Genomic DNA, 17,104 nt, shown 5'->3' with positions numbered 1-17,104 from the left:
AATAATGTAGCTAATTTTCCCATTCTGCTTTTGTCCATTTACACTCTCTTTGTTGGAAATTGTTTGTTCCCACTCCTCATCAATTTTAACCAACATTTCAACCTATCGTTTTAGAAGCTAAAAATATGCAGATGCTCTTCATAACATGTAGAAAAAACAAGGGAGTTTCACTAAAACACCCAAAATGGAGGTTGAAATTATAAAAAAACCCAAGCACTATTTAAACATATAAACACACCCAAAACTCATCATTACACACACTCAAAACACATTTATAAACACACCCAAAAAGTTGACTTTGGGGTTGATTTTGGGTGTGTTTCTATGTTTAAATAGTGCTTGAATTTTTTTATAAATACATGTCTAGGATTGAGTTTATTTATAAATTTGTAAAAAAACAAATGTATTATTATAAGTACATAAAATGATCCCATATGTATTCCTAAGTATATATTTGTATATTTGTTGACCCGAAGAAAAAATTCTAGAATAATCAACCAAAACTTATAAAAACAATCAAGGTTAGAGGCTAATATTAGTAATTTCATTTGGATGGTGTCGCCGGGGCTTATCCGTTCAACCTTGAACCATGATCATCTAGAAGACACAAAAATCAGAAACATTTCAGGTGACTCAAATCAAAGCATCCAACCCAAGAAAGAAAAAAATAAAAATAAAAATGAAGGGCAAAATTTGAACCACTTTCTCGCCTTCAATTAAAACCCAAAAACATCCGTCTGGAATTACAATATACATATTCCTAGGCTTATTACCAAATTCAGGTCAGAGAAAGTGAAACTGACTAATCTAAGGCAGTTTGGCCATAAACTCATAACATAGAAAGAAATCTAATATAAACAACAAAAGCGATTTTCTATCCCCCATCATCTGTACGACTCCCCAATTTTCGGACATTGTAAGAATCCACAGAAAGAATTTCAAATTTTCAAGCCATTGTCACTGAGGAGCCAACATGAGTCAGCAAAAGTATAATGATCATCTGCTGTATATAGTTGATAAAAGCTTTGCTCTACTGCCTCCAAAAAATAGATAATGCTTTCAGAGTTCACAAAATCCATCAAGGTTGCTATAATTCCGGGAGCTTCGGTTCGGATCTTTCATCTGCACAAAGAAGAAGAAGAAGAAGAAGAATAAGAGTGAAATACTTTGGTAAGTACTCAATAATAAATCAGATGTGTGTACATGCAATACGGATGATTAGTTAGCACTTCAACCATCACAACAGTTATAGAGAGACCAGAGGAAAATCACAAATTATCTTGACTTGAATAAACTAAAGGATAGAAAAGATTAACAAAGTAATTCGGAATAAATAAAAAAAGGAAAAGGATGTTGAACTGACATGTACATGGTAACTATAAGCGCGATGACTGGTGTGCTGGGGCAACAATATCAGCTGAGGTTCTTTCTGTTAACCAAAGCCAAATCCTTCACTAGCTTCATGAATAGCAAGCATCAACCGTTCATGAAGCTGTTCTTTGGAGGTGTACTCAGGAAGGTCTAGTTGATTAAAGCTGGAGATCACATAGGAATCCATTAGAAACATCAAGCTTGACGAGCATGTAAGTGGGCAGAAAAATATATTTTGTTCCCAGTAAGATGCGCACAAAAACTATGTTTATACTAACCATGTATGAGCAGAGGGCAGCCTGTCAGGAGCTCCGTATGCCTTGTGAATCTGAAATCTCTGAGCACCAGATATACCTTGCAAAGCCCTGAACCCCTCTAACGGAACCTGAAAAACCACAAATACATTAGCTCCACTAATATAAAATGTATCCATTCAGAAAAACTCACAATCCTGTTTTGGGGCTCATGCATCAACAGAAAACAGGAATAGAAAAGCCCTTGCTGCTATTAGCACCCAAAAAAAAACCTCTCATTACCTTTGATGTTCCAGTCACAAATTGCAGCAGTCTTGCCATGTCTTCCTTGTTGAAACCTTTAACCACCTCCCAAAACCATTCAACAACACTAGATGCTACCGTGTAGCCAGTATACTCAGTGTTGGCCTTCAAATCATCCACTGCAAGGCCAATGCACCATTCAGATACCTCAAGAGAAGCAAAAGAAGATTATCTATTAAATAAGCTCATATAAAAGGCAACTCACAATCAATCTCTGGAAGACCACTGATAAGTAGCTCAAGCTCCTTATCATTAAAAATAGATATAAGCTCTCTCGGGACCAATTCAGTGAACCCCTCCAGGAAAGAATTAATTTGAGGACGGATAGCATTTGTCAAGATGTGTTCAGCTACAAGGTCAACATACTCATGCTTAGTTTCTTCTGTAACCCTAATATTTCTTCCTCCCGGTTTGAGCTCATAATCAGTAACCTTTTCAAGAAGAGGATGGAAAACAAAAAAGGAAAACACAAACCAAACAACACAACAAACAAAACATTAGTCAAACCCATGAACTCAGAAATATAATGAAAGTTAAATAAGAATCAATTGACATTTAAGCAAGACTAAACAACTAAAAAAAAAACAAAGTGCTTTCAAAAATAAAGAAACTAAATAATAAAACTCACATATCAATAGAAGTTGACATTCAAATACCTGGTTTTTCTCATAAAGGATATGTTTTTCTTCATCCGCATCCATGCTAAACGTCAGGTCAGGTATATCACTCACATCATTCTGGACGGGAAAAAAGGCATAAAGAGAAACAAAAACTTAATAAAGTCCTAATCCATGCAGCAAAACCATCAGAAAAGAAAATTTCCGAATGACCGATGCATACATTCAATCAGTTAACAAGATATAAACCTATAACCAAACCCAGCCCCATCCAACTCTGAAAGATTTAAAAAAAAAAAAAATCAGATTGTGCTCAAAACCCCACTAACCTCCAGCATCCACTTCAAATTCTTGTAGTAATCAGGATCCACAGCCTCTATATCATGGTAAGTCACCTTTACACCAAGTATGTGCTTGTAGAAGGATCGAGTGAAATAAACATCCAAAAGTTGCCCATCAAAAAGTGCCTTTGCAACCTGAATAAAATCACACCAGAAAAAATTAAAGAGAAATCTTATACAGACACGGAAAGATCATAAAACAAGTCTCAAAAACTCATCCAATGGTCCAGAAGAATTACCACACGGCCCACAAATTTAAAGTAAGAAAGATGTTCCGTCTGGAAGACAGAATTAGGGTTTGGCTGGAAAGTTGCATTGTTTCCTACAGTGGTGAAAAGCAATGCGCCCTTGTCAAATATAACCCGTGATAGTAATTGATACCACTCTCGTGTCAGACCGCCAGCATCAATACCCTCTTCCCCTTGGAATTGAACATTTAATCGTCCCTTCATGTCGTGATTAGGCCGCATGCGCAACTGATTGTAAGAGTCCTCCAAAACATAAGCCCGGCGAACACTTATTCTCAGTGGACCAGAGAGATGTTGCTCATGTTGTTGCCTAATTCTTGATCGGAAATATGCTCTCTTGTTGTCAAAATCGATTAGCCTTGGTGCCTCCAGCATCATAGTAAGGGATTTCTCCAACAAACCTGGATTCTGTCTGATAAAGGCATTCAAAAGCCGGCGATGCTTCTCAGCGAACCTTGTAAATGTGACAGCACCATCAAGTTTTCTCTGAGAATCCCCGCAACTGTGGCACTTAGCAGTTGAAGGATCTGAGTTTCCAGCAGATTCTTTGACTTCTCTTGCAGTCACATTCGCAATATCTTGCAGCGTAATAGAGAGGTTTGCTTGTAGCTTTTCACACAAAACAAAAAATGCCTCCATAAAAGGCAGGAGTCTCTGGGTTCCAGGAGGGAGAGGAGACGAAGAAGAAGAACCCTGTACATGGTCCCCAATATTTATAGTAGACATGGTTGGACAGAAAGAGCTCTGACCCAGATGTGTTTCAGTTGCACTTATACAGTTGCTCAATTCTTGCCACAATGGCTCAAGTGCCACATTTAGCTTCGACATGGTGGCACGCTCCTCCTGCTCCGCATCATTCTCCAGTCCTGAATTCTCACTAGCCCTAGGTGAAGTAAGTGAGCAAAGTGCTTGTAATACACGTAAGATTGCTGGCCCAGCCATAGACCCAGCACTCAAACCCAACATCTGTGTATTTCGGAGGGTGACAAGCTCCCCAACAGCTGATGCACTCAACCCATGAGCTAGTTCTGAAAGCTCTGAGATAAAAAAAAATCGATGGGCAGCTGCAACTGAAGCCAACTTCTTCAGGACCTCACCAGCAAGCATATAAACTTTATCTGAAAGCCTAATCAAGTAAACAAACGAGATTAGATGCTCATTTACAACATACTTCACATAGCAGCACAAAGGAGAGCGGGCTGGTATAATATGCATGTAAAGGAAATGCACATAACAAATTAAGGAGCAACTACTCAAACAAAGTACAACAGTCAAAAGCTAAACAATAACGCACACATTCAAATAATGCAAATAAGAATTAGAGAACTAATAATACCCCTCACGACCAAGAAGGCTGCAAAGGTTGTGCAGATCAGATTCTGGCAGCTTCAAGAAAATATTATAAGTATCTGTATTCCTCTTTCCATCTGAAGTTGATGATTCACCACTAATAGGCTTATCCCCATGATCAGATTCTTGTTCCAAAGCAGGACCCTTTTGACCATCTCCTGAAGCTTCATTTATGGCTAGATTTTGAGAATTCCCATCTACCCTTTCAGATTGAGAACGACCCTCTAATTTTGAAGCTGAGGTATAAACAACAACCTGAAGCAGGCCCATGACCTGTAGCACAAAAAAAAAAAAAACACAAGATTCAGCTGAATTTTAAAAATATTAGATAGATAGCAAGGTATGATTTTAAAATTAAATAATCAAATTATGACTCCAGGTTACACCAAGATATATGGCAAGCAAGACGCAAGTCATCTACCATAAGCCATCTTAATTATTTAGAAACTTTTAACAAGAGCAAAATAATTAAGGAGCAGGTACGGGGTTTGGTCCATAATGGGTGATGAGTTAGACATTTTAAACAATTGAATTACACTCAAACACATTGAATCTTAAATTTAGATAATCTCTCAGGTACAGTTGAGGTAGTATGGAGGTGGACACCAAACAAGAGACTTAACCCTTATAATTGTATAGAAAAAATTAAAAAACAACATTCTGTTTGGGGTCACATTCAAAAACTGGTTCATGATAAATTTAAAAAAAAAGGTTGTACCTGCTCAAGATGAGCAGTGCCATGTAAAAAATGAGGCCGGTTCAGGAGTTTTAGGAACAATATCAGGGGAACATTCACGTCCTGGGTGTTTCCAGAAATTTTTGATGAATATCCTCCCTCTCCCATTTTCTCCTTGCCTTTATCCTTCTTGGTTTCCATATGGATAGAAAATGGTTCAGGAACGCCTGAGAAGTCAAAGTAGAACAACATATTTGCCACAGCAGAATGATTTGTAGCCAAATAAGTCAATATCTCAAGAATTCGACGCAACACCAAGGGAGGAAGACCTGTTGAAAATGAAAATAGAACATATAAATTCATAGTTCAAAAATAAAAAATCATGTAGATAATTATTGCCGCATCAGATGATTACCATCCAACAACTGTGATCGACCATAAACAACATTTGAATTGCAACCGTAAAGCCTTTGGGAATTAATAGTTGCTAGTCCACTGACTGAGCCTTCAGCCTCAGGTCTGATCATATCGAGCAAAAGACGAACTAAGATTGCTCTTGTAACACTATGGGTGCACAAGTTTAACAAGAGCCTCTGCAAGAGTCCTTTACCAAGGGGCTAAACACACAAACCAAAACAAATCCACCATGTTAGCAGAATATAATTCAATAAATGATTTTATGCGTGAATGCATGTCTGCACGTTACCAGTTTGGCAGCAAAGTACTTCCAAAAAAAATCTAGCTAGCACGTGTGATACTCCAATTCCCATAATTAGAATATGGTTTTACCTGGGCTAGTCGTAGAAGCCTAATTAAGGCTTTCAAAGCATTAGCATCCAGAAGCGGCTCTCCTTCAATTTCCTTAACCTTCAAGCTGTCCGCAAGAGCAGAAACTGCCCTCCGACCAATTGTGACTCCAACACCCCTGTCAATTACTGTCTGCCGGTCAAAACCCAATCCATTTCTCCGATTATTTAGCCTGTGGCTGCTTCCAAAAAGACTGCGAGCCTGATAATGACTCATTGCTCGATCTCTTAGCATTTGGGCTTCTGCAAGTAATGGAGAAGGCAATGCAGACAGAACAGCTTCTGAAGAAGTTAAAAGTACCTGGATAAATGGAAAATACAGGATTACTGCATATTAAGACAAACAATCACTACAATCAAGGTCATGAAAAGATGCAGTTCCAGATGGAAACCTCTTCGCGTAAATCAGCAGGAAAAGTAGCAATTATCGAAGCATTGTCCATGTCAACTGGTTGTCCCTCAGCCTGCTGTGCAACCCTTTGTGCTCTTTGTTGCGCCAAAACTTCTGCTTGGATATCTGGAGGAAGGGCAGCTAAAAACTCAGGATCAATGTCATCCACAGAAGGTGGTGCATAAGATGGAGGTTGAACAGGCTGAGCTTGCTGTGAAGCAAGAACTTCAGCCCTCAAATCTTCAGGCAGAGCCTCCAGGAAGGTCGGATCAATTGCATTAGCACCAGGAGCCTCATTATTCAAACTAACTGGTTCAGCCTGATTAGCTTCTGGAGCAACCAATGTGTTTTGACTTGACGGCTCATCTGTACCATTTTCAAAAGCAGGCATGGGATGGCCCGTTTGATTTACTTCATCAATGCAATTCATATCAACATCAACATTTGTTGGCACCGAAGAAGTATGAGAATCACCTGGATTAGGTGCTTCCGAAGCCGAGACTTGCCGACACATTACCAACCTGGCCCTCTGTTCTTGAGGATCCATCACAACCCACGGCCTCCACTGTAACATCATGTACATTAGAAGGAACTTCAGAACCCCCTTCACATTGTAAATCAGCACTAACTAACTCTGGAACTGACCCGAGTTGCTCACCAGCAGCACCATTCCCATCACCAGTGTCCATGCTATCATTTGGTGTACTGTTCAGTGAAGGTGGCTGAATTGACATTGGTTCAGGTACCTCGGAACCAACAGATTCTGGATTGACTTGTTCTTGGCAGGGAACACTCTCAGAACTTGAGATAATTTGATGTGTTGTTTCACCACCCCTGTCTTGATGTTGATCTTCATTTCGTTGATGGCTGCTGTCATCATTCTCTGCTGCTGCTTGACTATCATTTAAAGGAGGGTGATCTGGCTGTTTCTCCTGCACTCTGGAGTGCTGGGATTGTCGTTCAGCAGGGATATCAGCAGGAGCAATACTTCGTAATTCAGATATAAACTGTTCCTCCACTGCCTGTGCAATAGCAGCTGCTTGAGGACCTGCTTGAGGCTGGCCATCATCAGTCCATCGACCATCACCTGGTCCTCTTCGTCCTAATAACTGCAATGAATCCATACCTACAGAATAATCAGTCAAAGGTGGGGGTGCTGCACCACCCAAACGGTCACCGAAAAGATTGCTTGGTACGTGATCATATGGAAGAACAGGAGCATCAAACATGTAGAAATGAGCTACATCAAAGCTCCCTGATGACAGGGCTTCTAAATCCCGGGATGAATTTCCACCTGCTGACCACATTGAGACCAAATCCCCAGACTGGGAAGGTCTTAAAAGCAGAGGATGTTGAAAGCCATTTGCTTCTGTAACAGTTCGCTCAAAGGAAGACCTACTCGTCTGACGGCGGCGATCAAAACCTAATGGCCTTCGTAGACCAAACAGGTCATCCACGTTAACCCCTTCAAAAGGTTCAGCAGCAACATCAATGAGACCACTTGCAGCTCCAGGCTGTCCAAGTACCTGCAAATGATCAAGCCCATCAAGGGCTTCCCTCCATCTCACCTCTATGACACGATTCTCATGAAAATCATCATCGTCTTCATCTATCATCTCATCATTGTAATCATCTCCCAAGCCAGTATCATCATGGTCTTCCACGTCAGTATCAGCAAGAGACATCATACCACCACCATCTTCTGCTATATCCTCATCCTCATCCTCTCCCTCATCATCATCATCATCATCCTCACCATCATCACCCATGTCATCATCTTCATCACCCATATCATCATCTGCCCTATTCTCAACACGGAAAGTCATATCAATTTGATCAGTGTTGTGTAATACATTACCATCCATCTCTTCACGCATAAAATCCATCCCAAGCTCCATAGGTGGATTAGAAGCTAGTGGTCCTTCAACATCTATTCTCATGTCCTGTTCCACCAACTGGTTTGGATTTGCATCAGGATTACCTTCACTTTGAGAAGCTCCTTGACCCACTTGTTCGGTCTGTACGGCATCTGTCGCATCCTGCTCACTGCTTACATTCTGATTATGCCCCACAGTATTATCCCCTGATGCGGCAGTTACCTGATCATCAGATCTTCCATTTAATCCTGTGGATTTTTTCTTGTTCGTCTCATCAGATTTAAAATATTGCTCACTTGCATTAGCAGCCCTTGTTAGGCTTTCTAAAGCCTTGAGTATCAAATTCACACTTTTGGGAGCATCAGGATGGTCCAAATCAATCACACGAAGGATACCAGTCAGACACTGAATCATTCCCCCATCTATCATGCTTTTCGCTATGTCTGGTGAAAACCCGGAACCAGGTAAGTTGCTGGATGATGAGTTTTTTGACAAAATAGAATACACCAAATCAACAAAAGCATAAACCCTTTTATCCGGCAATAAGATGCTCTTAGTGGAACTAGAATCCAAGTTAGAAAATGAGGATAAAGCTTTAACAAGTTCATTAATTACTCGTCTGCGCCCTTCACTGGAACGACCACACAGAACTACCAGAAACCAAGAAGCTTTTTCAGACAACTTGTCTCTCCATTCATCAGGTCCAGCAGATTTATCTATGGTGAGCGGAAGCAACCGATGAATTACATGGTGAAGTATACCACCAAGTCCAGGACCATCCAGTTGATTAAATCCCCGCAAATGAGTCATTTCCAAATCCCGTTTAAGTATAACCCCAACGGCATGTACATACATCAGAAGAATATCACTCAGTAACTTGAGAACAAAGGTCACCTTGGCCAACCCTGCAGATCTTTCAGATTCAGACTCCAATTTCCTTGTCTCATCAACCTTTGATTTACCCTTTACCTTCATAGCAGGCTCATCAACCTCCATAGCAGATAGGTTATTCACACAGTCCTCCTGGCTCTTTGGGAAATGGTATTTCAAGACTATTTCAAGAAGCTGATCTATCACTTGAGTGAGATTGGCAGGGATTTTTTTGTGATTTTTTGAGCATTTACCTGATCCATCATGTAGCTTATTTTCAGGAATCCGTACACATTCGTTGGAAGATAATCCAGCCTCAACAGCTGATACTTTAGATTTTTCCTTTTCCTTCTCTTTTTCCTTCAGTAACACAACGAAGGTCCTACCTCCTGATGTCTCCAACTGACAAACTGCAGCAGCAGCTTTCATAAAAACCAAAGGATCTCTTGAGATCACAGGTGCCATTGATGTCAAAAATGTCCTTGAAGAATTACGCCCACCATGCCTGTTGCCACTCAGGGCTTGGCGAATCTCCAATTCCATTGCTGTTTGAAGTGTTTGCGGATCTTCAAGGAGATGGCGAACTATAGCAGATGCAACAGTGTCATATCCAGGGAAAAAACAACTTCTTGGAAGGCCAAAAAGAGCTGCCAAGCCTCCATTTTCAAGGAACTGTAAAGCTAGAGAATGAGTTTTCGTCAAGCGAGCACATAACTGTAAAACAGCCTGCATGATCATAGCCGGGACATGCTGCTTTATCAAGTCACAAGCAACTGCTAGCACCTTATGACATTCTTCCATAGTCAAATAACCAGTAGATTTCCCCAATATTTTCTCAAATGCCGTGGAAGAATCTTTTTCATGGGTATCTGTAGCCTGTTTTTTCTCTGTATCTGATGCAGGGATTGACAAGGACGCATGCTCTCCAGATTCAGGCAGAGACCCTGTCTGAGTATCTTCAACGTTTTCAGAAATTTTGGGCCTTGATTGCAACATATTATCCAAGATAAGCAGTAGAGCACTGATACATTTTGGGACAATAGGCTCATTGCCCGACTCATCTTTGGCCTTAAAGTTCATCAAGATATCTATTGCAGCAGACACAATACCATGTTGTGCAGCAGTTTCCCTTGTGCTTCCATCCTCAGAAAGAAGCAATGCTATAACATGTGATACCATACTCAATGCACTGGTATCCTTAGAAAAATCTAATGGACAGTTCTTTAGCTGCTGAATTAGATAAGATACAACTCTTGGTCGGTCTTCACCTTTGTTCCAATTGCCAAGTGTCACAAGCAAATCTGTCAATGGGAATGCCATGGTATCACTACTCTGAAACAGCTTAACCGACGCCGCAAGGATATCGTCAACAGGGGGAGCTTTCACACAACCCTCTTCTGCCAGCACATCCACAGACTTGTCAACACTATCAGCTTTGGATGCGTCTGATGAATTTCCTAGTGAAAGAGCAAGTGCCCGAGCCAGTTCATCATCCTCCTGCACAGGATCCTCGGGATGACTAAAGAGCCATTCCATGGCCATTTCAACGCTATTTGTTTCCACCCGCCTAAGCGCATCCTCTGCTCTGGCCCTTGAAAAACCCATCTCAACAATGGTAGTAATAGTACTTTCATCAAGTGGTGGTGGCATGAATCGTTGGTTTGTACTTCCGGAAATGCCACTGCGATTCTGCTTCACGTCTCCAACACCAGAATATACATGCATAACAAGCGAGACAATAGAAGCAATGAAACCTGGACTACAATTTGGAAACATGGGGTGGTTCCAGACAGGAAGTATCACATCAAGAACTTGAGATTGAAGCATACGAACAAAAACTTCAGGGTCCCTTGGCACAGGAAAAAGCCCAATTGACAGACCAACTGCAACTGGCTGAACAAGCAACTGCGCCTGGGATGCAGAGGTTGTCGACAAGAGTAAAGAAGAATTAACAAAATACTCGAGCACACGGCAATAGCTCTGTAAAGTATCAAGCAGCCATGGACTGTGGGACAGTTTACTTCCTTCAGCTGTCTTTTCATGATCAATACCTGATGTTGGCACACAGTATGGTAGGGTCCATAACAACTGACTAGTAGCTTCAAATGTCGTCAGCAGCTCCTTAAAGGTACCATGGACATAGAAATTATTCACTGTTGTGGTATAACAAGTACGCCGCCTGCTGTCAAATGTAAGCGACACCATATCATCCACAACTTTTCCCAGATATCGACACTTGACTGAAAGTGAAGTATCAAGACCAGCTGATGTAGAATGCCCAGAGAAACTAAGAGACTCAAGAAACACTTTAGCTAGGGCAGTTCCAAGAGTCTTTGAAGCCAAAGTCAATGACCCTGAGTCAACTCTACGCCGATTTGGTGATGTGAACCCCTTGACAAGAGCCGTGAAGAAGGAGCGTAGTGTGGAAGCCAGCTTGTTGAGAATTTCAATCACAAGAACATCAGGACTTTTCTTTTTTAAATCCTGGGAAGTAGATGTCTCCGATACTGTTGAGGAAGATTCAGAATCAACATTTAAAGCCTCCAAATGACGGCCTGTCCTTCCACCCCTTATGCGTGTAAACCCATGTCGACTACGACGGTGCAAACCTTCACCAGAACGAACAACTGAAAGAAACTCGCGTTCTCCGCCCCACAAGGGCTGATTCCTAATAGAAACTGGATTCATATATCTCACCATTGGAATATTAGCATCATCATCACTCTCTCTTCCAGACGCATTAGATGGTGCTGCCTCAGCACTCTCTGGTTCTTGTTCAGCACTGATCTTCTCATCTGACTTGACATCGTTACACAGAGATATCTGCCAAATGATTTCTCTGTATGTACTCCCAAGATCTTTCAATACATCAGCATCTGCTGCACCCAGTTCAGACACCACAGTAGTAGTCCCTTTCAACAGAACATTAGACAGAGACAGAATACCTTCAAGACTGGAAAGATGTTTCAAAACCTTAGTTTGTTTTGCAGATTCCACCACAGCAAGTTGAGTCCCTCCAACTGAAACTAAGAGTTCATTTGTTGATTTCAGATGCTCTCTCAAGAATGAACACACTGCCCGAGCCAACGAAGCAGAATGTTGTGGTGAGAAGTTCTTAAATGCAACAGAAATGCTCTGGCCAACTGAAACAGAAAGAGGCAATAAAGGCAAGGTAAATAACTGCAGGACAGCTTCAACTCCTTTCTTCTCCACAAATATACGGCATGTGTCACCATTCTGAAGTATTGTTTCAAGAAGACGTGCAGCATTGCTGACACAATCAGGAAGGAATAATTCAACATTCCCCGTTAAAGAATCAGAGGATGGTTCGGCAGTCTGCTCTGAACTATCCATTTTGGATGATTCCCCTCCATCAGACAGGACCAAGTTCCTCTCTTCTCCATCAGTTTCCATTGGAACAGGAGTAGAAGAGCACAAAGGATCAGTTGACATGCACGAAGCATCAACCCCATGTCCAATTTTTGAAATTGCATTTAAGATCTCAATCAGCATATCCACTCCAGGCCCACGCAATGAGGAAGCATGGCGCATTAATTCATCCAATCCACTAGATAAGGAGCCAGGTGTATCACTGGTAAGGGCACGCAGATAGGTTCTTGAAGTAAATATCTTCACAAAGCACCTCATAGCATTTCGCTCTTTCACAGCCTCAAGACCATTATTAGTATTTATGCAAAGGGCATCTAGACACTGTGGTATGCACGTAATGGCTTCAGCAGAGCAAAGAACACCATCCATTATAGCATCCAAGAAAGCAGAAGGAAGGCCTGCTGCATCCAAGACCGGAAAACAGGTAGGATCTTTGTGAATTAAATCACTCATGACTGTGGCTGCAAGTGAAAACACACCACCACCAAAATCTTTTGCCCTTTTAAATATTATGCATAAGCATTGTGGCAATAGACTCTCCTCTGAGCCATAAACACGGGCAGTATTCCCTGGGGCATAAGTTCCAAGGGATATAGCACGCAGTAAAGCTTTCATCAGCAAACGTCGGTGATAGGAAACTAGTGGTTCTGAATACAAAGGCTGCATGTTGTCTAGCTCTGTGGAAGTCCCTGCAACTACTTGAGCACTCCTCCCAATGATCTCAGAATCTTCATCTTGTTGCTTTGAGCCATTTTCTACATGAGACACTTCCACATGAAGGCGAGAGATGGTATCGTCTAAACCACCCAAATCCCGAAACAATGCAGCAGCTGGATTACTGTAATCCATAAAAGCTTCTAAAATATGCACAGATGTGCTGACCAGATGAAGGTGCTGTGGGTTTGTATCTTTAAGCAAAGGCAGAAGGGTGGGGATAAAACCAGCTTCACGCATGGCTGAACAACCTGATGATGATGAAACCAAAACTGTGACAAGAGATAATAGAGCCTCAGCAAAAACAACAGACCACTTTGATGTATCACTGATGACAGAATCAATGGCCTTCTGCATGAGACTGGATAGGATTCCACGTTGCCCACCTGACGTGACAGCAGTCAAAACAGTAGGCTGTCGGGACCGATCTTGACATAGAGCAACCAATGAAAGAAGACATAGAATTCGAATTTTCTCAAGAACCACATCTTCAAAGCTCAATAATGACACTAACTCATTGACAAACTCAGGTTCAGTGTTGAAGAAAGAAACAAGGTCGTCAGCATCACTATTTGCTTGAACAAGAACTATGAAGGCATACAAGCGAATGCATGCATATTGCTGGCGGGTAGCTAAAGAACCAAAAGCCCTTGCAAACCGCAATCTTGTCAATAAAGAAAATCTTAAACTAGAGGGTACATTGTACTCGGCAATTAATTTACTCAAAAGCTCAAGATCTGCCTCTGGATGAGTGTTGATGTTAGGTAAATGAATGATTTGTAAACCTTGGGTGGCAGGGATGTCATCTGTTGAATCATTCGATGCATAGAACTCAAAATGAAGGGTGCAACCTAACTCATAAGCAATAGGGCCACAACCATTCTGTATTGCACAAGCAATTAATCCAAGACCCTCTTCTTTTCCCCCCCAACCTTGTGCAAGAGCAAATAACTTTGAATTTAGTGCAGCATCTCTAATGGAATACTTTCCAACTGTTTTCTTTAAAAAAGCAGCTAAAGTCTGCAGGCAAGCCTCAACCACATCCGCATCAGTGCAAGCAAGCAGAGATGAAAGATGCTGCTGCAATAACATATGGAAACAAAGATGACATAAAACTAATGAATGGGAAAAAGAAGAAAGAAATTAAAACTAATTGAATTGGCTAAAGAAAAGATGAAGGAATAACGCAATGAAATGCAAGATGATCAATCATCGCAACGCAACTCAATAAGCCTTCACCTCAAATATAAAAGGTGGGCAGATGTTTGTCTTTAGTAACCCCAGAAAGCAATAATGGTATAATAATATGTAGAAGTTTTAAAAATTCTAAAGCAGACTAACTAATCCTAAACAACTGAAAATTACTCAACAAAAACTGAGAAGGTGAGTGGTGAAATTTTTACCTCATAAGAACTATAGAAGTGCTTATTTGTGCAGTTCTCCAAAATTATCCTTATGACACGGAGAACTTGAAGAACAGCTTCTCTTGGAAAAGGAGGATCAGAGTCCAGAAAATTATCCTCAACCTGCAAATCCTTCCTGGATTTTATGTGCTTCTCAAAAAATGAATCGAAATGGTTGAAAAGATCAACCCAATGATGGAAATCTCCCTGCACCCAAAAGAAAAGCACATAAGTCAAACTGCATATATATAACCATATCAATGTAACAGGTAAAGGTTATAAAAACCACCTTATCAAACTCCCAGACAAAACCTTTCAGAGGTCCCTCTATATTCTCAAGTGGAACAGCAGTGACACTATTGATGAAGGATCTAATTTTTGGAGGCTGAGAAAAAACAAGGCCAAAAAAAAAAGTAATAATAATTGTCAGTACTTGCAGAATCGCCAAATTCCTGTATATGAAATTAGTACCCAACCAGCATATACACATAAAATACCAGAAATGGATGAATCATTTGTAAACAATAAGTTCTCCAAATATAATGAGGCAGGGACATACAATGTAGTGCAAACAGTGAGAAATGCACATACAACGTAGTGCAAACAGTGAGAAAGGCACATACAAGGTAGTGCAAACAAGACTGTATCCTAGAGATACTTTGTTTTACCGCACCTTAGCCCCTCTTACTTTGGTAACAGTGTCCAATTCTAAGTACAGAAAATAAACAACAATGAACCTAGTGTCAGAAATTGAGGCAGTGGAAAAAGTTTCCCAAAGGGCGACTGGATCAACCTTAATGACCCTCAGCATGAAATGCTTGAGTTCACTCCTATTGCTCCCAACAAATGATAAGGTTAACAAAGTTGAATCACTGAAAATCTTCAGAGCGCCATATTCAATTAGATGCTTATAGTGAAAGTTATGATCATTCACACACTCACCATTTCTATCTAACTCCTTCAGGTAAGCACAGCGACTCAACTCCCAAAGTAAAATTTTATCGTGCGTAACATAAATGTACTGAATATTTTACATTTTTGTACTCCAAATTGTATAAACAATTTAATATGAGAAAGAAAAAAATTCTATATTTTTTAGTTGTATCTATACCTATTTAAAAACCAAAGAAAACATAGCAAATTGATGCCCAAAACCAGCCAAATAAGCAATTGCATAAAAGAGTTCTACTCACTAAGTTAGCATCATAACTTAAACAACCATGAGAAATAAATCAAAATAAATGGGAAAAAAAACATAACCCAAAACCATCGACTTGTCAAAATTAAAATATAGAGAAAAACAATACTTTATTCATGTACATATATAACATGTGCATGTATGTAGAAAACAATGAAAATCGGTTCCATTGATAGAAATATACTGACCACTTCAACCGCCCTCCTCCTCTTTAACTTCATATTGAAACTGAAAGCATTGCACGAATCAAAACCTCTTTGAAATAAAAGCCGATCAATCCCCAAAAATCCAAGAATTGATCGAAGAGCAGAGACTGAATTGGGGAAACGAAAATTCTGAGGCAACTATTAAGTGTATAGGAAATTGAACTGAGTAAGGTTCGGTTCAGGCAATTTCACGATGATCGGATCGTCAAACTTTGATTTTTCTAGAGTAATCAGATGAAATTTCAGCTTTTCTGCGATCAAGATTAGGGTTTTGATGAGATCGCAGAGAGAGAGAAAAAGAAGCAGAGAATTGGAGAAGAAATAAATAACTGAGAAGAAGCTAAAGAGTGTCGTATATATATATGAGGGAAGAGAAAATTACAGGAAAATGGGAAAATAAAAGAGACACAGAGAGAGATAATGGGAGGAGATAAATAAATAAATACAACTTTTTTTTTTCTGTTGGATAAAATATATAATTTAATTGTAACCAGAAAGAAAAAATATAATTTAATATTTTTTTGTTGGAATGTCCTATAATTAAATACTTAAGTTTATAAATATTAACCGGCGAAATGAATTAAGCTATATAATATAAATTTACATAGTGCATGAACACTAGTACAAGTCTAGAAAAGTTTGTATCCTAAATTGCTCCTTCAAACCAAGTGTCCCTTAAATTCAAGCCCCAAAAAAAAAAATGTTGGTTCAATGGAGAATCGCCTCTAGCTTCACAAAGATTGATTCTTTATAAGATTTTTTACATTTGTTGGAGTTTATGATCTAATATAAATATTCATCCATGTATTCACGATAATAGTTTGAGTCTCGTTGTTACATCTATACATTAAAGGATTTTTTATGTTTAAAAAAAAAAAGGTTTTTACACTTATTATCATCCAATGATGAAACAAGTAAACTACCAATGTGTACTTATTTTTTATTTATAACTTTGCCATATTTTTCAAATTAGTGAATTACAAAGTTAATATAAAAACAACTTTGCCACTAGTGTAACTTCATTTATACTATCAAGTTCACAATGAATAGTACTATATGGCATGGAAACATTATTAGTGAAGCTTTATG

General features: G+C 39.8%; 1 protein-coding gene across 1 annotated transcript; it reads right to left on the bottom strand.

Annotated features, from left to right (window-relative positions):
* Positions 1 to 680: 680 nt before the first annotated feature.
* On the bottom strand, positions 681 to 16,346 carry UPL1 (LOW protein: E3 ubiquitin ligase-like protein). The gene is given in 18 exon segments (XM_089045326.1): positions 681 to 1,122; positions 1,364 to 1,535; positions 1,650 to 1,756; positions 1,908 to 2,047; positions 2,134 to 2,359; positions 2,585 to 2,665; positions 2,875 to 3,021; positions 3,126 to 4,260; positions 4,471 to 4,757; positions 5,203 to 5,489; positions 5,576 to 5,777; positions 5,950 to 6,267; positions 6,359 to 6,723; positions 6,832 to 6,847; positions 6,849 to 14,288; positions 14,612 to 14,818; positions 14,901 to 14,996; positions 15,998 to 16,346. Coding segments are annotated over 17 exon segments (11,190 nt in total). The 5' UTR covers positions 16,031 to 16,346; the 3' UTR covers positions 681 to 1,122; positions 1,364 to 1,432.
* Positions 16,347 to 17,104: the final 758 nt, after the last annotated feature.

Source organism: Prunus mume, linkage group LG1 (assembly GCF_029339155.1).
Source record: "Prunus mume cultivar Tortuosa linkage group LG1, ASM2933915v1, whole genome shotgun sequence".
In the NCBI taxonomy this organism is placed as follows: Eukaryota; Viridiplantae; Streptophyta; class Magnoliopsida; order Rosales; family Rosaceae; genus Prunus; species Prunus mume.
Note: the sequence above shows the minus strand (reverse complement) of the source record. Positions and strands in the feature narration are given on the sequence as shown.